General features: G+C 38.1%; 1 protein-coding gene across 3 annotated transcripts in view; it reads right to left on the reverse strand.

Annotated features, from left to right (window-relative positions):
* The window catches only part of BCAT1 (branched chain amino acid transaminase 1), a 107325-nt gene that overhangs the window by 40123 nt on the left and 43515 nt on the right, over positions 1-23687 (reverse strand). For all 3 annotated transcript variants that reach the window (XM_038577079.1, XM_038577078.1, XM_038577080.1), the window contains exons 3-5: positions 21422-21622; positions 10555-10665; positions 8084-8203 (exon numbers count right to left, since the gene is read on the reverse strand). In XM_038577079.1, the coding sequence (XP_038433007.1) occupies positions 8084-8203; positions 10555-10665; positions 21422-21622 (432 nt within the window). The remainder of the gene's footprint in view (positions 1-8083; positions 8204-10554; positions 10666-21421; positions 21623-23687) is intronic.

Here is a 23687-nt window from a genome sequence, read left to right on the forward strand (position 1 = left end):
AGCAATTCCACTTCTGGGTACTTATCCAAAGAAAACAAAAACACGAACTCAAAAAGATATCTGCAACCCTATGCTTAATGCACATTATTTACAATAGCCAAGACACAGAAACAACCTAAATGTCCACTGATGGATGAATGAATAAAGAAAATGTAGTATACACATACAATGGCATATTACTTGGTCATGAAAAAAGAAGGAATCCAGCCTTGCAACATGGATAGACCTTGAGGGTATTATGCTAAGTGAAATAATTCAGACTGAGAAAGACAAACACTGAATGATCTCACTTCTATTTAGAATCTAAAACAAAAATGAAAACACACACAAAACAAGCTCATTTATACATTTATACAGAGAACAGATTGGTGGTTGCCAGAGGCAGGTGGTAAGGGATGGGAGAAATAGGTGAAGGGGATCAAAATGTACAAACATCTAGGTACAAAATAAGTCCTGGGGAGGTAACATACAGCATGTTGACTATAGATAGTAATACCATATTGTACATTTGAAAGTTGCTAAGAAGAGTAAATCTTTTAAGTTGTCATAAAAAAAAATTTTTGTAACTACATATGTAACTAGACTTATTGTGGTGGTCAATTTGCAATATATGCAAGTATTAGATTATTATGTTCTATACCTGACAGTTATACCTGAATTTTAAAAAATTTGTAATAAAAATAAAATCCCAGAAATAGACTGACAAGTTTGCATGTGAAAACTGATATTCCTAAACTTGGAAGTATTATAACTGAACATAAGATGTTGGTGTGTGTTCTATAACATGTGTATGTATTGAATGATAGTGTTTATGTAATACAAAATATATATTATAATATCTGGAGTGGTTGGATCAAATACAATGGATAGCAGGAAAGCTGTTAGAGAAGGAAAGGAAATCGACACAAAGGTGGACCAATATTAGACAAGATGGGAAAGATCTTAGGAGTCTGGTCTACTACCTTTCCACACTGACCGCTGTTACTGAGCCACACTCCACATCTCTGCAGCATGGACCTCCCTCTGTCAGGATTGTCAGTACACATTCATTTTGTGGGTTTCTCTTATGAAAAGGGACTACTGCACCAGATACTGAGTTCCCTGAGAGCAGAAATGGGGCTTTTGCACAGCACTGTGTCCCTAGACTCCGCCCCACAGGCTAAGAGTACAGGGGTTCTTATTGCATTTCTTTGGGGCTGTTTCCTCATTTCAAAAATGGTATTAGCAGCTCCTACTCACACACACCATGCCTGATATTTAGGAGAGCTTCATAATACTAAGGGCTGGCAACAGCATCAGACAAGCGACTATATTTCATCAAAAAGAACCAGGACTTCCCTGAAAAGCAGAACTTTCCTGGATTGTGAAAGTAAGACAGGCCAAGCACATCTTGCTGGGAAACACTAACTCTTTCAAGAATTCTCTGAGTTGTATATCGTCAATGCTCCCTGCAGTATTATATAAGGTAGCAGGGAAATGGAATCCCAGGAAGGGAACTGGGGCGAGTGTGGCAGGTGTCCAGCTTGGAGAACTTTCCAGCAGTCAGATGTTATGGACTGGATATACATATAGTAACCTACACAGAAATGAAAAACAATGTGCCTTGGGGACACATTAGGATATGTAAGAATTATAGAACAAAACCATCTGTAGAAATTAAAATGCCAGGCATATAATAAGAGATACACTTAAAAACACAAACTGAGGGATCCCTGGATGGCGCAGTGGTTTGGCGCCTGCCTTTGGCCCAGGGCGCGATCCTGGAGACCCGGGATCGAATCCCACATCGGGCTCCCGGTGCATGGAGCCTGCTTCTCCCTCTGCCTGTGTCTCTGCCTCTCTCTCTCTCTGTGTGTGACTATCATTAAAAAAAAAAAAAAAAACCCCAAACTGAAAGAATATTCATTTAATACATGAGATGATTTCCAGGGAGGGGAGGAGGAGATGAGAATAGAGTAGGGAATGAAGATGGAAGGGAATAAGGAAACATAGAGCAGAACATCAGCGCCCATGATGGGAAGTGCTGTGAACTGAGAGGTAGTAACCAGCTGCACCACAACTCCAAGAGTAAAACTGAAGACAACAACAATCATCCCGTATGATAAGGATGAAACGGACAAGAACAGCCTCGAGAGGCTGCCCATTGGCAGCAGTGGATGGTAGCTGATAATAACAAGCTGATTATCACAGGCTACCATCAATGCAAATAAGCTGGATCTCTAAAAACAAACTCAAGGTCTGAAGATACTTAGATGGGGCTGAAAACAACTGAAACATGTTAACAGGGTTATACAAATGAGAGTTTAATGTTGTTTATAAGCAGCCAAATGAATGAAGGAATCTGTATCTATATAGATCTATATCTATCTCAAATAGGATTGCAAAAGAATACATTAAAAGTGTGAGCAAGGGGCACCTAGATGGCTCAGTTGGTTAAACGTCTGCCTCTGGCTCAGGTCATGATCCTGGGGTTCTAGGATTGAGCTTTGTGTCTGGGTCCCTGCTTGCCAGGGAGCCTGCTTCTCTCTCCCTCTGCCAGCCGCTCCCCCTGCTTGTGCTCACTCTTTCTCTGTCAAATAAATAAAATCTTTTTAATAAGTAAATAAAGTGTGGACAAAACAAGTTATATGATCACAAATTGCTGCTATACCTAGTTTTCAAATCTGTTCAGATTCTTTCATTTATAGAGGCTAATTGTGGAGAGAAAAGAAGATATAAGATGTATGAGCATAAATAAAGACAGTGAATAAAGGGAATTCTTTTCATGGGAACTGTTATTATTATACGTTACATTATATGTGTAATATAAAGATTTTACAAGGTGATAAAAGGAAAAGAAAGACATGTCTATGAAATTTATGTCCTTAAGCTCCCTCTGCAGTGAACCAGAAACCAAGGAGTGGACCATTTGGCAGCAGGAGTTTTATAAATGCGAGCTCTAATGAAAACGTCATCCTGAAAGATTTCCAGAAGTTGTGAATGGGGAAACTGTTTATGTGAAGTGATTGAAAATGTTCTGCACTGTTAAGATTGTATTCTGTGCATCTGAGGTTGGAATTAACCAAAAGCAGACTGCTTCTCTAGTTGAGCTCAACTCCAGAAGTTTATTTGGGGCGGTCTGAATGTAGAAGCCTGAGTTAACTGAATAGGACAGATTTATCACCTTCCACATAAGCCAAGGTTAGTTTGTCTAGGAATACAGAAAAAGTCAAATCTGCTGGTAGCTTGCAGATCTGTGGCAGTCAGCCAGGGACGTATCAAAGGGGCAGGGTGGGCTGACTTGGAGACCATCAGATGCAACCTTTCTCTGTGACACTGATTCTCAGTCCTGCTATTATTCAGTGTTTTAATTATCTCCAGTGGGATGAGAGGACCCTGGGCAAAACTGGAAGAGTGAAAGGCCGAGAGCCATGATCACACAAGGGGATTTCAGAGTCTCTGTGGTTGTGCTTATTTTGCTATAGACTATGGTCAAAGCACCTGTAACACTTACTAGAATCACTGAGGAAATAAAGCCTGTGTCTGTTTGTATGTCTATATAATTGTACTTGCTTGGAGTTACTAAATAGAATGAAGTTGCATAAAACATGTTAAAATCAGCAAAACCCAGCTTCCAAAGATATAAGGTTGTTCGGTACCCAGTATTGAGCCTGACAGCCATATAATTTTAGCTTCTTGTCTGATAAAGTGAAAATTTAGAGACTGTTCATGTAAATGTTCTTTATTTAAATATTAGGCTTTCAGATTTTATCTTAATCTCCAGTTGACACAACCAGCAGTAGCCTGAAGCACTCTAGCTTTCAGTTTCTCTTTGTTTCTACCTACCTATAAATATTTCAGAAGATATTAAAGGGATGTTAAATTCCTTTTTAAAGAGAAATCCTTTGGTAATGTGAATGATTTTATCCTCTAATTTAAAATTTATTACAAGAGGTTTATGTGCTGTTTAGTATTTTAATAATATGACCTTATAGAAAAAAATTGTTTTTTAAATTTCTACCCACTGGCAGCCTGGTATTTTTTATTGGCAATCTCTACCCACTGGTTACATATTAATAGGCTAATTATAAGTGTTCCAATAAAATACTATTGTGTTTATTATAATCCTAAATCTAAAAGGATTTTAGTAATGGATCCAATCATTATCAAAGAAGCCTGAAAGACATGAAGAATTGCACAAAAATATTCATACAGAGGTATACCTATGTAAATCTGTAAAAATGTAAGGTCAGTTGATTATAAAACATGTCAAGAAACAGAACTCAGTGCACCTGGGTAGCTCAGTGAGTTAAGTGTCTGCCTTCAGCTCAGATTGTGATCCCAGGGTCCTGTGATTGAGCCCCATGTCTGGCTCCCTGCTCAGTGGAGAGCCTACTTCTCCCTTGCTCTCTGCTGCTTCCCCTGTTTATTCTCTCTCTGTCAAATAAATAAATCTTAAAAAAAAAAAAAAAAAAAGAACACTTTGCAAATACAATGAAACTCAAAAGTTGGCATTAGAACCACTCTGTTACATGGCAGCTACCAAATTGTACTGGGCATGAGAAGGAATAATTATTAGACTATTATATCATGGCCCCTGAAAGTGAAAACAAAACCCTACCCCTGGGATGAAGCTGAGCTTTCAGAGAAAGAGATATCTCTACCTGGTACCAGTTTGCAATCCCTGGAACAAATAAAGCAGTAAAAACTGCTAGACGTATAGTTAATTCTCTCACAAGGCTTGAGATGGTGATACTCTTGAAAGTAGTTAAGAAATCCCTGGAGAGTTTGTTTTAATGCAGAGTCTCTGATCCTGGCTCCACAAATTTAGATTATTTGGATCTGAGCTGGAGCTCAGTACAAATACACTTGTTGTAGAATACTGAATATTCTATACACACAGGGGAATACCACACCCAGGAATAGAGATTGAGAACATGAGCTCAAGGAGGGGGTAATATCACTTAGTAAATTACCCCAACATATATGTGCTCATTCAGAGAAATCAAAAATACTTCTTGGATCAAAGATCCACTTAATCAGTTAATCTAACCATGAAAAGAACATGAGAGAAAAATGTGGATGTTAGCCAGCAGCAGATAAGACCAAAATATCAGGTAACTGATACAGAGGTGAGCTTTTATTCTGTGAAGCCAGTGACAATACAGAGCCATCAAGAAACTCAAGTAACCTAAAAATGCTGGGAAAAGGGTACCTGGGTGCTCAGTCTGTTAAGCACCTGCCTTCAGTTCAGGTCATGATCTCAGGGTCTGAGAGGATCCCCCCCACCCCGTCGGACTCCCTGCTCAGTGGGGAGCCTGCTTCTCCTCTCCTTCTGTTCCCTACCCGCCCCCTCCCCATTTGTGCTCTCTCTGAAATAAATAAAAAATCTTTTAAAAAAATTTGAGAGACAGAGCGTGCATGCACAAGCAGGGGGTGGGGTAGGGATGGGGTGGGGAGGAGCAGAGGGAGAAGCAGACACCCTGTTGAGCAAGGAGCCCCATGTGGGCCTCGATCCCAGGACACTGAGATCATGACCTGAGCCAAAGGCAGACAGTTGACCAACTGAGCCACTCAGGCACCCCAAATAAAATCTTAAAAAAAAAAAAAAAAAAAAAAAAAGGAAAGAAAAAGCCAGCAAAAGTTAGTCATCTCTGATGAAAGAATTCCAGTGAACTGGGAGCCACCGGGACTAATCCTCCAGCCAGTACCTCACTTACCAAATGCAGCCACCATGAAAAGACAGTGCATAAAAATTACCAGACTAGATTGTATAACATCTGAGTGGTGTACGAATGTTTAAATCCATATGCTTTAATGAGCATTATTTGTATTAGGCTCATTTCCAAATTATAAGTAATTGTTTTTTCTGCCTGTACCTTTACTTAGAAAAATTCTAGTTGATGTAAATATACCAACCAAACATAAATAATGCTGACTCACCAAATGATATCAGTTATTTCCTTTGATTCTTAACTTACTACTTACAAAGCAGATTAAAAAATTCTTGATTCTGAGGTCCAAAGCATAATCAAATAGGTAAGTTGATATAGTGGGAGAGAACTACTTGACACAGCTTTTGTCTCTGAGATTCTTGAATTTGGGCAGGCATCAGAATCACCATTCTGATCTACTCAATGAGAATCTCTGGGGATTGGAGTCAATATGTATTTTTAAAAATTCCTGGATGAGGGCACCTGGGTGGCTCAGTCAGTTAAACATCCGGCTCTTGATTTCGGCTCAGATCATGATCTCAGCATTGTGAGACTGAGCTCCATGTCAGGCTTTATGCTGGGCGTGGTGTCTGCTTAAGATTCTCTTTCTCCCTCTCCCGCTGACCCTTACCCCTCTCTAAAAATACATATATACATACATACCTGGGTGATTCAAATGCAAAAAGTTGAAGACCACCAATAAGGAGGATTATTGTGACAGCAGGCTGGACTATAAAATCAGGTTTAAAAGCTTATCTGACTCTAGATAATAGAATTCTGGAACCCTAACAACTTACTAAATCACAGAACTAAATACACTAGGAAACCACAGACCAATACCTTTTAGGAGCACTGACATAAATTCTTAACAAAATACTTGCTGAATACAAGATTTAATATGAGTTATTCACTGTAACCAAACAGGATTTAGTCCAGGAATGCAAGGTTGTTTTAATACTAAAAAATGAATAAATATAATCACAGGCTAAAGGACAAAACCACATAATCATGTCAAGACATTCAGAAAAAGCATCAGCAAAATTCAATATTTATTCATGACAAAAACTCTCAACAAACTCAGAATAGAAGAATCAGATCTTAGAGTGAGAAAGTACTTCAGAATAAATGCAAGACAGTGCTCCCAGATTACTAACAATGTTTCAACAACCTTTAAAAATTGTTTCTTCCTATCCTAAAATTAATATAAAAACTGAAAAATATATATAAAATTTAAAAATAAAAGTTCATTAATATTAAAATGTCAGAGACATAAGGAGTAGATAACTTTTTTAATTGTCCCAGTTCTTTCAAGTTTGTTAGGGAGACCTCAATTCACAAAATTCATTATCTAGATTCTTAATAGTCTTTCAAAAGGCATCAAAAGGATTCCAAAGGACCATTTAGGTATTTATTCTATGGCCTTACATATTTCCCTATTTCTTGCATTCAGATGGCAGAGTAGAGAACCTGGTAGGCATACAATTACCTAGTAGAGAGCAGAATGATGAGATTATAGTAAAGACTGCCATCTCATTCTCCCTATTCCTAAAGATCTCCATATGCCACAGTCCCTCCACTTGTCACCCACACGCAGCCTCCCCACCTCAATTATCCCTCCATATAAGACCACAGCTGCCTAAAAAGAGGAAGGAGACAAGTGATAGGGTCTTTATAGAACATACTCAACCCACACAAATAGCCTTAGCTTCTCCATGCATGTCCTTTCTCAAGGGCACTCATCAGTATGCTGTGACCTACCAGCAGATCTTATGGCCATGTTGTTTAAAGCTAGGACTCTAGCTCTCAAGATCCTTCCCTAACTCCCACTGTGAACTTCATTTTCAACACTTCCTATGGAGGAATAGGGCCTTCCACTGCCACTCCTTAGTAATCCCAAGACTTCAGAAAACTGAAAATAAAAAGCAGAAGCTCTCCCTCCTCCAAATTTCAAAACCATCACCACTTCTGCCTCGGAGAACTGCTGTCAAGAAAAGAGACATCACATTGAGGAATGTCTCTGAGGAAACTCAGGAAAATATGAGGAAATACTGGTTAATCTTAATTAAGCTGCCTTGCTCATTTTTTGACTTATTGACATTGGTAACTGTGGTGCTTCTGTACCACAATGGTGGAAATGAGTAGTTGTGACAGAAACCATACAGCCCATAAAAACAACAACAACAAACAAACAAACATACAGCCCACAAAGTCTGAAATATTTACCAGCTGGCCCTTTAAAGAAAATGTTTGCTGACACCTGGTCTTGATAATCAGGAGAAAAGAGTCACTTATGGTGTTACTGGGGGCTATTTCAAACTATGTACTAGAAGTTTCACATATGAATAAATGATGATAACTTGCCCAGCCTGAAACAGGGAGTCAATTTGTACCTCAGTTCCGATGAACGTAGGACGAATATACAGACTAGCAGATGTTGAATATGGGACCCATTCTTGATCCAATTTCACAAGCTGTTTAATACACTCTAAAAGCTCTTCTTTGTCAAATACCTGAAAGAACGGAAATCATAATGAATAGTGTTTTTCCTTCACTGTAGCAATAAGAAATGATCCTCATGAAAGCTTTAGACTGTTAAAAAAGCAGTAATAATAAAAAACAAATTTTTTTCTGTGATTTTTTTTTTCTCTAAAATTATGGTGGGATGATGGATTATCTCCATAGAAGAAAGAAAATATTTGATCCTTTCCCTTTACCACAGCAAATATCAACTATAGCTGGATTACACATTTAAACGTGATAAAACATTAAGACTTTTATAAAGTAAAAATTTTTTAAAAACTTTGGTCACCTTAAAGTAGAAAAGAGTTGTTTTTTTTTTTTTTGTTTTTTTTTTTTTAAGATTTATTTACTTGAGAGAGGGGGAGCTTGTGCGAGACCATTGGGAAGGGGAAGTGTGAGAGGGAGAGAGGGTCCTTAAGCAGACTCTGCACTAAGAAGCAACAAATTGGGTGAAGTTACTTCCAACACATAACTAACCAAGGATCATTAACTGGAATATGTTAAGATAGTGAGAAAGACACAGATGATCCAACAGAAAATGGGCAAAGGCAAAGAGCAGTTTATTTCGAAGGAGAAAAAGGTTTTCATATACTAGATAAGTGACAGTTTGTAAAATAAGTCACTTCTACTCACTTAACAGGGCAAAGAAATGTACTTTCAGAAATGTATGTCAAGGGTTATCCAAAGTTGAAACGAGTCAGAAACACACATCCGAGTACAACTCATGACATCAAGAATTGGCTACTTAAATGAGAACTTACAACAGCAATCACAGCACATATAGAAATTGAGATCGCCAATCATATAGGACACATCATCACCCTAAGTCATTGAAGATTTAGTGGAAATAGAACTTGACTAGGAATTAAGAAGACTTGCACCCAATTTCTTGCTTTACTCCTTTACTCTCTTACTTCTTCCTTTACTCTGTGGAAGAAGTAATTTAAATTCTCAGGGCTTGAGTTTTCTTCTAGGTACAAAGGTGCTACTAAGATGTTTAACACATACTTTTTTTTTTTTTAGACATACCTTCTTGAGGCTTACATTAGTTAGTTATGACTAAACAGGGAAGGAATGTAAAACCACATCACACAGTTTATGGCAGAGCTTATGTCCAAAAGATGTTACTTCCCTTTCCTTCTGTCCCCACTTTAAAGTACTTCCTGGTAATTTGTCTGTAATGGCACAAGAGTGAAACTAGTCCAAAGAACTTACCTTCGTTTTCCTTCTGGTACTTTATTATGGCCTCGGAAGGAAGTGGGTGAAACATGGGTTACAAAAATAGGGAGGAAAAGGAAAAACCTGGCTAAAAAGGAGTAGTTACTTGGGCTTCTTCAAAGCACAGCTTGGGCTACGTTCCTGAAAGTTAGGCACACAGGATTTGTAAAAGAAGAAAAAGACTCCTTTGGTTCACAAAGGCAGACTGGTCATGTCTCAGGGAAGGGAAATAATCTAAGACACCTCCTACCTAGACGTGAGCCTTAGGATCTAAATCTAACCCACCGTATAATGAATTCTGCTCTTTAACAATGTTATGGACAGTAACCAATGGCATGAAAAACCATTTTGATGTCTTTTTATTAAATAAGCTGGGGGCAAAGTATCAAAATAATTAAATTACTGCAAACTTGCTAGTGTCCAGAGCAATTAGGCAAAATACTCCCAAAATATCTGCATGGCACACCATATTTTCCACTTCACATATTATAAATTTCATAGGGTCTTCAGATTTTACTTATTTCAGTTTGAGGTATAGTTTTCTTCCTTATCCTATTATGTCCTATATACACATTAATCCTCCCCTCCCCCCCACACACACCTAGACATTCATGAAGAAGACTGTGGAATTGCCAAGTGGTATTGGTTATTTCCTTGTATTTTTACCTCACTGATTACAAAGTAGGATAAGAAGTAACTTAAATGTTCATATGGTTTGTACTGAGTATTGATCTCACTACAGTTGACCCTTGACCACATGGGTCCATTTGCATGTGGATTTTTTTTTTTAATATAGTGCAGTAGTATAACTGTATTTTCTCTTTGTGATTCTCTTATTAACACTTCCTTTACTCTAGCTTACTCTAAGAACCAAGTCTCTATAATACAAAATATGTGTTAATCAACTGTTTGTGTTTTGGTAAGGCTTGCAGAAAACAGTAGGCTCTTAGCTTAGTTTTTAGGGAATCAGAAGTTGTTACAAACAGATTTTCAATTCCCTGGAGGTCAGCGCTCCTAAATCCTGCATTGTTCAACTGTATTCAGCAATGATCTGTTTTGAGGTAAATTCAGTGACCCCCATTACATCAAGAGAAACACAAAAGAAACTCCTAAACTTACATACCGGCAAAGTGGCTCTCAGAGCAGATCGGTGCATTCTATCCATGTTGAGGTCTGGACGAAACAGGCGAATTTTATTATCTACTCCTCGAAATGCCTTCAATCCTTCAAATAACTAAAGATAAAAAGAGAAATAAATCTCAGGGGATAACTAAATGAAAACAATCTCTGTGTTTAAAGATTGACTTTTTATGGGCACCCATTATCTTCATCATGTCAAGCTGTTGCATAAACCGAAGATCGCTAAATCTAGAAAAGCCAACAGTTGACAGCCTGGGTCTTATAGCTGGCTAAAAAGAAGTTCTTTTAGTACCAAAATCTGATAGGAATTTAAAGTTATCCTTGACTTAGCAGGAGCCATATTGCCAAATGACACCTCAATGGAGGTGGGAAGAAAACCTCTCCAATCACACAATATGGGCTAACTGCCCAGATAGTGAAAATGGAAGCGAAGAATCCACGGCACCCTGCCCTAAATACCCATGCATTCTTTCATTTAATCTGGCTCATTCAAACTCTGGATAGTAGATAATCTAGATGTGACCAGGGCTGGTTTAGCCCCCAAATCACAGAAACTAAGCAGCTCAAGACCTTCCTATGTTAGAGGCATGCCACTTTTCTCAAAATGCCCCCTACCCCCATGACACAAACCACTAGGCATGAAGGTTAAAAGATTCTGAAGTAGCCACATACTGATATACACAGAGAAAAGAGAAAAATCAATTTTAGTGGGAAATTTTAACACTGGCTCTCTATATATCTCCCAGAACAAACAGGCTGAAACTCAGTAAAGATATGGAAGATTTAAACAACAGGAACAACAAACTAACCTAGTGGACATACAGAACCCTGCACATAACACCTGCAGAATGTGTGCTCTTTTCACATATTTTCTAACCATAAATAAGAAATCAGTATCAGTAACAGAACTACAAAGTGTCAACATTTTGGAAAAGAGGAAATTCATCATTAAATAGAGTATGAGTCAAGAAAAATAATAGAAATTAGAAAATTTTTGAACTGAATAATAGGCCTTTAGAAGCTTATAGCCTTAAAACTCAGCTCACATGAGAAAAGAAATCAATCATGTAGCACAATTTCAAGGCACTACATTAGATTTAAGTGCAAATATCTAACTTATTAAATGTATCCAGAGTAAAGCCTCAGTTAAAAGAGAAGGTTGTCAGATTGGACCCAGTAGAGAACATGTGAAACACACCTGAAACAAAAAGACATAGAAAGCAAAATGTCACACAAATTCTTTCTAATGTAAAGCTGTGAGGCTATATTATTAATACAAAACTAAATTTTAATTCAAGAAGCATTACTGGAGATTAAAGAAAGTAATTCATTGGGTTCCATTTACTTCACTTTAATTTTAAAATTGTATGCACCTCATGTAGGTTCAAATATATGTAAAAATTATATGATTATCTCATTAAGTAACACAGATGCAAAATTATACAAAAGGTAACAGAGCCTGACAAAGTTGAATTTATCTCAGGAGCAGAGGTTAACATTAGAAAAATCAATTAATGAGATTCATTAATGTTAACAGCTTAGATAATTTAAAAAAACTATATGATCATCTCATTAGATATATAATAAATGCAACTGATGAAGCTAAACATTCATTTGAGATTTTTAAGTTTCCCAGATAAGAAGGAAACTTTGGTAAGTGATAAATATCTACAATGAACTCACAGCAAACATTACGTTTAATGATGAAATTTAAGCTTTCCTTTTCAGAGTGGGGATATAATAAATTGCCTATGACTACTGTAATTCAATACTATACAAGTATAATAAGGCAAATATATCAAATCATCAGATAAAAAGCATTAGGTTGAAAAGAAAAAATAAAACTGTCATAGATGATGAAACATAGATAAGACTAAATATGTAGAAAACCCAGAAAAATCAACATACTGTTTTGAAATTATTTGTTTAGGCAAGGTAACCAAATGCAAAATTGTATTCCGATGTAACAGCAATAGAAAGTAAAGACACTATTTATGATAGAATTGAGAGAGGAACATTTGGGGGCAGTGAGGGCCTAAAAGAAGACCCATAAGGACAATATAAACTTTATCAAGTCATTAGAGACCTAACTAAATGCAGAAAGCAATCACATACCCATGGATCCAAAGACTCAATATCATAAAGGTGTTTATTCTCCCAAATTGATGTATATATTCAATGTAATCCAAATGGAAATCACATCAGGGATTCTATTTTCCTTTAATAAACTAAATTACAGAAGTTAATTGGCATGATAAACCGAGTTTAAGAGTTATAAGGAAAAGCAAATGGCTGAGAACATGCAAAGCACTGTTGAAAGGCAAAATAATGGATGCCTGGGTAGCTCAATGGTTAAGCCTTTGGCTCATGGCATAATCCCAGAGTCCCAGGATCAAGTCCCACATCGGTCACCCTGCATGGAGCCTGCTTCTCCCTCTGCCTGTGTCTCTGCCTCTCTCTGTGTCTCTCATGAATAAATAAAATCTTTAAGAAAGATAAAATAGGACTTGTTCCAGACAGACATCAAGACTTAATGATTTGGAAATTAAGACAGTGTGGCATTTGTGCAAATAGACAAGTAAAACAACAGAACAGAGATCCAGATAGACCATGCAATGGGAAATGGAGATCCAGAAGCAGATCCATATATATGTAATAGAAGTGGCATGGCATATGAGAGGAAAAAGAACAGTCCTTTAAAAAAAAAAAAAAGAAAGAAAGAAAAATTTGAGAGAGAAACAGTGCCTATGTGCACCTGCACGCACGCGCGCGCGCGCGCGCACACACACACACACATGCTTGTGTGGGAGCAGGGGTAAAGGGAGAGGGAGAAAAAAAAAAATCCCAAACAGACTCTGCACTGAGCTCAGAGCCTGATGCAGGCCCCAATCTCATGACCCTGAGATCACCCACCTGAGCTGAAACCAAGAGTCAGTCACTTAACCGTCTACAACACCCAGCCCCCACCAAAGAACAGTCCTTTTAAATGGTGCTGGAACAACAGGGTATCCACTGGGAGAAAAAAAAAAAAAAAAATCAAACTGGATTTCTACTTCATATAAAAATCACCTTCTAGGAGTAAAGACCTCACTGTGAAAGACAAAAATCAATAAATATAGAAAGACACCTTTAGGGATCCCTGGGTGGCGCAGCGGTTTAGCGCCTGCCTTTGGCCCAGGGCGCCATCCTGGAGACCCGGGATCGAATCCCACGTCGGGCTCCCGGTGCATGGAGCCTGCTTCTCCCTCTGCCTATGTCTCTGCCTCTCTCTCTCTCTCTCTCTCTCTCTCTCTCTCTCTCTCTGTGACTATCATAAATAAATAAAAATTAAAAAAAATAAAAATAAAAATAAATAAATAACTTAAAAAAAAAAAAGAAAGACACCTTTATAATCTCAGGGTATGAAAAGAATCTTTGTTCAAAGATCGTGTTTAAGATGCAAAACTACCAAATAAAAAGCAAAGACTGATAAATTCAACTTAAAATTTAAATGCATTCTTGTCATCAAAAAATTACAGAGTAAAAGAACAGAGTAAAAGAAGATACTTAAAATACTCAAAATATATAAAGCACTTCTAGAAATAAAAAAGATTTAAATAAGATATCCAATTGCCCAATATATGAAAAGGTGTTCAACCTCTCAGAGTAAGTGGAAATTAATATCACAATAATCAGATGCCATTATACAAAAGTAGCTAAAATCTTAAAATAATGACTATATTAGGAATTGACAAAGTTTTGGAACCATAAAAATATTTATTCATGGCTGCTGGGTATAAAAATTGGTAAAACCACTATGGAAAATAGTTTCCTTTACCTTGTAAAATTGAAGATACGTATGATGACAAGCAGCACTATTCCTTGGTATATCCTTATACACTATTTCTCAAATCTTTTGGTATCGGGAGGTTTTTAAATTTTTAAAAATTATGAAGGCCCCAAAAAGCTTTTATATGTGCAGTTATTCAATCAATAATTACCATATTAGAAATTAGAAGGGAGCCATTTAAATTTATTTAACAATAATGAACCATGATGTGTTAACATATTTTAATGAAAAATATCTGTATTTTCCAAAAGGATTATTGTTAAGTGCAGCAGTTTTTACTACTGCAAATCTTTAACGTGTGGCTTAATGAAAGACACTGGATTCTTGTATCTGCTTTCGCATTCAATCTCTTGCGGTATATTGTTTTGAAGTCCAAAAAGAAAACTCCAATCTCACGGAGATATGCAGTTGAGAGAGGGAGAAGTATTGCTGATAGCCTTTTCAGGTAACTGTGGTTTCTTCTCTGCTACCACTTCAAAAATTGACAAGTGGTCACCTGAAGGTTAGATGCAATGTGGAATTTGAAACACTATCAATGAAGTTTCATAGTGTTAATTTAGTAAAATCCAATAGTGTATCAGAGTTCAACTGGAGAAGCAGAACAGGAGATACATATATTATATTATTACCAGATTATAAGAAATTGGCCAATGTGATTTATTATAAGGAACTGGCTGAGCAAGTCTGAAATCTGGAAGACAGGCCAACAGGGAGAGAAGATGACAAGCAGGCTGGGACCCGCAGGCATGAGCTGCACCTCATTCACAAGGGGCAGTCAGAAAGGGAGACACAAAGTGAAAGAAAGCTAAGTCTAACTATGTGTGGAATCTCTTACCTCACAGAAATCCTAAGGTCAGGCTCACCCAGAAAAATTATCCTTTTAAATTTAAGTCAGCTGATTAGAGAGACTTCAATCATATCTACAAAATTCTACACAGCACCAAGATCGGCATTTGATTGAATACCTAGAAGAAGGTTATGTGTATTCAGTAAAATGGTCATGCCTCCCTCTGTCCTCCATCAGTCACAAGAGTGTCTTGTAGGTGTTCTAACTAGAAGGAGACTAAAAATTCAATTCTGGGGACTGCAGATCAGACAGCCAAATTGACACAGCAGAAGCCATCACAGTCTGTCTTGCATTTTTTTTTTTAATTTTATGTATTCATGAGAAACACAGAGAGGCAGAGACACAGAGAGAGAAGCAAGCTTCTCACAGGGAGCCCAATGCAGGACTTGATCTCAGGACACTGGGATCATGACTGAAGCCGAAGACAGAGGCTCAACCTCTGAGCCACCCAGGCATCCCTGTCTTGCATTTTGAATGGGTCTTAACTCATGCATAAATTTGTAATGCCACGCAATGATTATTCGGAAGACACTGGTTCAAGTTATGCAGATCTTCCAAAGGTTAATACTTTTTTTTAAACAACTCTGTTAATATTACCACTAACATCATTAAAAAAAACTCTTTAATAGTGCAAAGGCTCAAGCTTGTGGTGGCAGATACAAATTTTCCAAAATTCTAATTTTTACTTGAAAGCTAGAATTTTATCAGTGGCAACAAATATAGTCCATTGTGTTGCTTGAAGTGGCAGGCTCACTTCATTTGCTTTCAAGAAAAACAGCTGAAAATGTCCAAGTCTGAATAACTATAGTTCGTTCTTTCTAGTAAAATGGTTCTAGGTGAAAAAAAGCAGCCGATTCAGTCCACAACACACAATTACTTTTCCCTGAGACAACTGTAGTAGTACTTAAGAGTATTGAAGTGCTTTAGGCAAAGTTGCTATCTCATTACACAGATTAAAATGACATTTACTCGAGTCAAAATTTAATAAAATTAATAATTATTGCCATTTCACCAAGAACATTCTTAAGTAAAGCTGACACTCCTTATACTATAACACTTGGCACTAAAGAATATGATAGCTAACTAGCAGAAGAAGCTGGTGTCAGAGCCTTACTGCAAACGTCAACACATAGTGAAAAAGAAAAACAAGGTCTTGATATTAACGTGAAGCGTTTTAGCCTTGCCAACCTCTTGAAAGGAGGCCTAGGGGCACGTGAACCAAACTTTGAGAACTGCTTAAAGAAACTTATAAACAAGTTCACCAGCATACTATGTACAAGAATGTTCACAGAAAAAAACTGCCCAAATGTCCATCAACAATAAACTGAATATATTCACATAACGGCGTATAAGGAATACATCAATGCGGTCCCTACCACTCTTAGAACTAGGCAACTGGGGCCTCTTCCCTGAGCTCCACACTTTAGAAGGCCTCTCACCTCTGCCTTCCTCCAGCTGTGAACTTTCCTTGGGGCAAGTAGTCATCTGGACCTAGGTTCCTTTTTTAGACCAGGCTCCAAGTATCCACTTCCATAGAATTCCTGCCCAAATGGCCCTGATCCCATTTTCAGAGCCTGAATGACTCTCCTTAGGTTCATCCCACTAAAAACAGGTAGTATCACTGGTGTGCCTGACCAGCAGATGGCCAAGGGTCATCTGTTTACAGATGGTATGGGCATCCACATGTGTGTGAGGCTCCTTGTGGTACAGGATGGAGCCAGGGCAGGAAGAGAGACAGTGGGTAGACCACGGCGTCTCTGTTTGCACTTTTGTCCCAGGCCCTACAGATGTTTGTGCTCGTTCTGGATGAATAGATCTTACACAATATTGAGCTCAAACAATAGGTGCACACACACGATACAGTTCCATTTACAAAAAGTTTCAAAAAGAGGCAAAGCTATAGTGTTAGAGATATTTATAACCTAAAAAGAAAAGCATGGGGTGCCTGGGTGGCTCAGTCAGTTAAGCATCTGTCTTCAGCTTGGGTCATGATCCCAGGGTCCTGGGATCGAGCCCTGCATCAGGCTTCCTGCTCAGCAGGGAGCCTGCTTCTCCCTCTGCCATTCCCCCTGCTTCTGCTGTCAAATAAATAAAATCTTTTTTAAAAAATTGAAAAAGAAAATCAAAGAAAGATTATCACAAAAGTAAAGGCAATGGTTGCCAGTAGATACAGGATTTAGGATGTGGAAGGAACACATGAAACCTTCTGGGATGTTCAAGTGTACTATTTCTATATCTAGATGGTAGCTCTATGAGCACTCATTTGTAAGTATTCATTAAATAATAGTATATATGTTATCCATTTTTATCAAATTATGTTTTATTTGAGTATTTCAACTGGAAAATTAACTATTATCAAGTTTCATATTATATCCAAGTTCCCTACTCATGGTTCATTTTTCACTATTTGAAATCTTCACAATCTATTAAAAAATATTTTCATAATTAATAAAAACAACATGTAGTTGCAGATTTCGAAATAAAGCACTCTAAAATCAGTAGAGCTGATGAGTGGAGGAGAACAGATTTTAAGAAGACTGCTCATGGGGCAGTCCGGGTAGCTCAGCGGTTTAGCGCCGCCTTCAGCCCAGGGTGTGATCCTGGAGTCCCGGGATTAAGTCCCATGTCAGGCTCCCTGCATGGAGCCTGGTTCTCCCTCTGCCTGTGTCTCTGCCTCTCTGTGTCTCTCATGAATAAATAAATATTTTTAAAAAAGATTGCTTCATATACTCACTTTGAGATTTAAAAAATACAGTTACAACTGTTACTGAACTTAAACTCAGGTTGGCATCCAATAAAGTAGCATCCATAAGTGGGTCAGTATAAGAGAAACCGTCATAGGTTTGAAAAAGCCTGAACATGAGCGTTTTGAATACATTTGGGAAGAAAATTTTTGTAATAAAGTATCTGCCTATTAGTGGGGTGTTAAAAGATTTTTTAAAAATTACTGAGGGGCACCTGGGGGCCTCAATCAGTTAAACATCTGCCTTTGGCTCAGGTTGTGATCCCAGGGTCCTGGAATCAAGTCCCACATCAGGCCCCCAACTCAGCAGAGAGCCTGCTTCTCCCTCTGCCTCTGCAGCTCCCCCTGCTTGTGCTCTGTCATATAAATAAGTAAAATTAAAAAAAAAATTGAGGATGAGCTCATGGCTAGTTTGCTTGTCATCCAATCCTGAGCACACTGCACAGTTCCAGGGAACCAAGCAGGCACTCAACATCCCTTGAACAAGTAAGTAAATAGAAAGTGAAAGAATATGCCTCAGAAATTCCAAGATTCATTTTCTCTGCATAAGGCAATCACACTTCCTAAATTCCTACATCAATATCCTAATATTTTGCCTGCTAAACCTAAGAGCCCATCTGATAAAAAAGCAAATTAAATGCATTCCTCTATCTTCCCATTTATCACTGATACATATCACAAGACTATATTTCCAACAATAGTCACACAATATTTTCAGTCCTTCATGCTCATCTATAACCTTGACATTCCTTGTCAAGAAGGGGTATCTCCTTTCTTTGAACTTGAGTGGGGCTTTGTGATGGCCATGATAATAGTTATGATAGGAGTCATGCTATGTGATTTGGGGGTTAGGATGTTAAAAGAAGCAGAGCTTCCAACAGGGTTCAGTCTCTTGAGATACAAAGCTTAGAAGCCGAGGCACCAATTACCAAGTCTGACTACGCTGAAGCCATCATACTTGAGAGACCACATGGAGAAAGACAGCCTCTGGCAGAGCCTTGGCTTTTCAGCACCCACCCTTTTGAGTCTCCCCACCCAGGCACCAGACAAGAGTCAGGAAGTCTTTGAGCTAACTCCAACCCCAGTCACTATCTGACAGAAACTGCCAGAGAGACCCCAAGCATGAACCACTTATGCCATCCGAGTCAACCCTCAGAATCATGAAAGATAAAAAAAAAAAAAAAAAAAAATGATGGTGGTTGTTTTAAGCTATAATCTGTTATATTGCAATTGACAACTAATGTCATACAAAGCCACTTCTTCATGCGAAACACTTTTTGTATCTATATTGTAAATGGAGACTAATATAGAAAAGCTTTCAATTTTTATTTAACAAAGGCTAATAGTAATTTAAAATTTTTTAAAACTATCCTGGGCACAAAAATCTAAATTGACAAAACTAGGCAAATTAGCATTCTCAACTCATCTAAATAGATTTCCAACAAGTTTTTCAAAAACCAAGGTCATCAAAATCATTTTTAGCTTTGGAACACCCGGGTAGCTCAGTGGTTGAGTTTCTGCCTTTGGCTCAGGTTGTCATCCTGGAGTCCTGGGATTGAGTCGTGCATCAGGCTCCCCGCCCGATGAGCCTGCTTCTCCCTCTTCCTATGTCTCTGCCTTTCTGTGTCTCTAATGAATAAATAAAATCTTTTAAAAAATCATTTTTAGCTTCAAAAATCACATTAATCCTTTCTCATGTACTTGCCATAAGCTACCAGTTCTCAAAGTGTGGTCCCTGGAATAGCAGCATTAACATGGCCTGGAAATTCAGTGGAAATCAGAAGCTCTGAGGATAGGACATGTGCTAAGCTTGAGACCACTGCCCTAAAATTTACCATATTTCCTTTCTCAATTTTTTTTTTAAAGATTTTATTTATTTATCCATGAGAGACACACACAGAGAGAGAAAGGCAGAGACACAGGCAGAGAGAGAAGCAGGCTCCATGCAGGAAGCCCAATGTGGGACTCGATCCCGAGACTCCAGGATCAGGCCCTGGGCTGAAGGCAGCAGCGCTAAACTGCTGAGCCACCTGGGCTGCCCTCTCAAATTTTTAAGTGCTTCCTTTATTTCATTTGTTTTTTAGTGTACCCTATGACACAGGCAAGGATGGCTACTACTGAGGCTTGAAGCAAATAATCAAAGAACTCATCCAAGTAGATAGAACTGGGAATGGAAACTAAAGACTCAACATCCAGTGAGTGAATACACGTGGCACTGAATAGATTTCCAAATTCTTCAAATTTATAATTTTAAACAAATTAATTGGACAGGACTCCTCATAATTTTAGTGTATATGTTTAAGAGTGATGTCACAGGGACGGGAGGACCTCCCTTAATACTGCGTAATCTTGGCCGAGAAACTTCACTCTTCTGAACCTGCTTTTAAGATGATAAGGCTGCTTTAAGGGTTAACAGTCATAGCTAACAACTGGGTTCTCATTATGCACCCGGCATGGCCATATATGCTTACACAAATACCTTATCCTTATAATAGCACTATGAGGTAAGTATTACCACTACCTCAATTTTATAGGTAAAGAAATTGGAAGCATAAAGTGATTTTAAATAAGCTTCCCAAGTCAGGGAGCACCTTATGGAGTAACAGAGACTGAATCTGAGCCAGAAAGTCTGACTATAGAACCTGACTACTTAAAGAGGTTTTCTCACTTAAAATAATTAAATGAGATGACCCATATAAGGTGCAGGGTACATTGCCAGAATTTAATAAACACAGGTAATTTTATTGTTATTGTTATGAATATCTACTATTTTTATTTTTACTCGCTTAATAGGTAGGCCACTGCTCATTTCCAATTTCCAATATCCTGGGAAAAATGTCCAACACATTAAAAATGAGTAAAATAGAATGTGGGTCAAGGGAATGAGGAGTATACAGAGGATCTAACTGTGTATCCTGACAAGGACTAGAGAAAGCATTCTCTACATATTTAGTATTTTATGCTTATGATTATTCCATTCATGCCTGAAGGATGACATTTAATTACACATCTCAACACGTATACCTACAAGTTAATGCTGGTCATAAAAATATGAAGTAAGCATTAACATTTAACTGTAATACTGTACTCAAAGGCACGTTCTCAGTCATTAGAAGATCTGAGAAGTGACTTAGTAAAATATTAACAGTACTGAATTTTTGATTGCTAATGTTCTTACGTACTGTCCTCACATTTACTGTAAATGATTATTTTATTGACATTATGGAAAGTTCAAGATTATCTGAAAGATTAGTTTGCAAGACTTACCTTCAATCCAACGGTCTGTGGAGAAAGTTTTAAAGACATTTATGATTTCCTCAAGTAAATGTGATAAAGCCCATGCTACTCCAAAGCTATTTTAGTGGGAAGAGCTACTTCATACTCACAGTGAAGATCTAGTACATCACCATCATTGATTCTCATGTACTTACTTCCACAGCATAGTGGAGAGCTGATGAGCCAGGGTGCAATGACAGGTTTTGAAGAGGCTTGATACGTGGTTTATCCCATCCAAACTCTGAGGACCACTCCACTGTCAGCATGTGATCCGTGAAAACAGTTCCAAAAACCAGAGCATTGGGGTCTGGTTTTTCCTTTAAAATGGTGGCTGGTGTGATTATTAGATCTTTAGCCTGGGGAAGAGAAATCAGCACCATTAAAGGAAAGTTACTGAACATCTACCGGCTGGATGATAGAGGGTGAAAATACAAAATTTAGGTCACCTGCCACAAAAAAGTGAAATTATTTGATTTTTAAATGGTGGCACTAACTCAGAAATTTAACATCTGTGAGCCAAACGATCATGTCGGCATTCAAAATCTGGCTTGTTGACTGTACATTGCCTAATAAATATCAGAACCAAATTCAGTGATATTTAGAAAGAAGGACAAAATAGCAGATGGAGTAAAATGATGGAAAAAAGAGCATGCCTTCTTCACTCTCACCACAGGACTCATTTTAAGCACTCAGGCAAGAGGTAAAGGATGTCTTCTAGAACAAAGACAACACTTAAATGATATGTTAAACTAAAAGTCATTAAGAACTGAATCTCTTGGGGATCCCTGGATGGCTCAGCGGTTTAGTGCCTGCCTTCTGCCCAGGGTGTGTCCTGGAGTCCTGGGATCAAGTCCCACATCAGGCTCCCTGCATGGAGCCTGCTTCTCTCTCTATGTCTCTGCCTCTCTCTCTGTGTGTCTCTCATGAATAAATAAATAAAATCTTAAAAAAAAAAAAAAAAAAAAAAGAACTGAATTTCTTGGCGATGGTTGTACTCCAACTCCCTCAAAGAATTCTTGGCATAAGCCTTCAAAACCCCCTGGGTGCATTACAGAAGGAGCAGAATGAAACAAATATTTTCCTCTTTGAAAACAGAGAAGTAGAGAATGAACACCAAGACATAAATCCTCTATTCTGTGTTGAGGAAACAGTGAACAAAGGACCTCTTATTGAAAGAAAGATAAATAAGAATAATAGGAAACAACTTCACACAGCAACATTATACCAACTCTCCACATAGCCAGCTTGCCCATTACAAATGGCCAAACACATATACACCCGAATCACAGTACCATCACCAACTTCACAACAGCTGTAGACTGCTGACAAAACCACAAGGGATGCTCTTTGATCGGTTAAAAGACAGTATTAACCAGGGACAGGTTTGACTTATTAACCTTGACTTGTAAGGAAAAACTCCACTCCATATACAAAAGTACTCATCCCATCCCCCGCCCCCCAAATCAAGGACAGAAGTTCCCTTTAGATCATCAGTTCTTATCCTTATATTTGAAATGATGCAGGGGCAACTGGATGTCTCAGTTGGTTAAGCATCTGACTCTTGATTTGGGCCTGCGTCATGATCTCAAGGTCATGAGATCAAGCCTTGTGTCAGCTCCATGCTGGGCTCCACGCTTCACTCCACACTGGGCATGGAGCTTGCTTAAGAGTCTCCCTCTGCCCCACCTCATCGTTGCGCACACATGCTCTCAAAAAAAGAAGAAAACAATTGCTTCTGATTAATTCACCACCCTACACATGCCTTAGTCATTTGATATATTATGAATGATAATCAGTTTTATTTTTAGAATAATATTCATGCTGAATGTATTCTAAAACACCTAGAAAGCTCACATTACAGGGAAGCCTAAGGCACTAAAGACAACATATTACTGTAATTTTCAGGTTTAGTAATGCTACTTTGGAATATGCCAATAAAATGCCAAATTGGCGGGGGGGGGGGGGGGGGGGGGGAGGACTTTCTTCTACCAGTACGTAACCCAAGTAAGTAAATTAACTTAAAACCCTTTACTAACTGCAAGAAAATGAATTTAAAGGGATACACTCCAGCTCAGTTACTTTGTTCTTTGAATCCATTTCTCTCCCTTTATCCTCTAGACCAGGTTAGAGGATACGATGTTGGCCAAATTTCACCTGCAGGCTTCTGGCGTGTTTTTACAAAATAAAAGTTTAATTGGATCACAGTCACACTGTTCTTTATCCATTAATGACGGCATAGTCCACTGATAACAACAGAAACCTTATGGCCCTCACACCTAAACTATTATCTGACCCATTAAAAAGTTTGCCAGCCCCTCTAGACTATTTAGACAAGAACTCTGAGTAGATATTCCACTTAAGTCTCTGACCCTAGCACAGTGCCTCACACATGCAATACAGTACAAGTTATCTAAAATACCA

This window comes from Canis lupus, chromosome 27, assembly GCF_011100685.1.
Source record: "Canis lupus familiaris isolate Mischka breed German Shepherd chromosome 27, alternate assembly UU_Cfam_GSD_1.0, whole genome shotgun sequence".
NCBI lineage: Eukaryota > Metazoa > Chordata > Mammalia > Carnivora > Canidae > Canis > Canis lupus.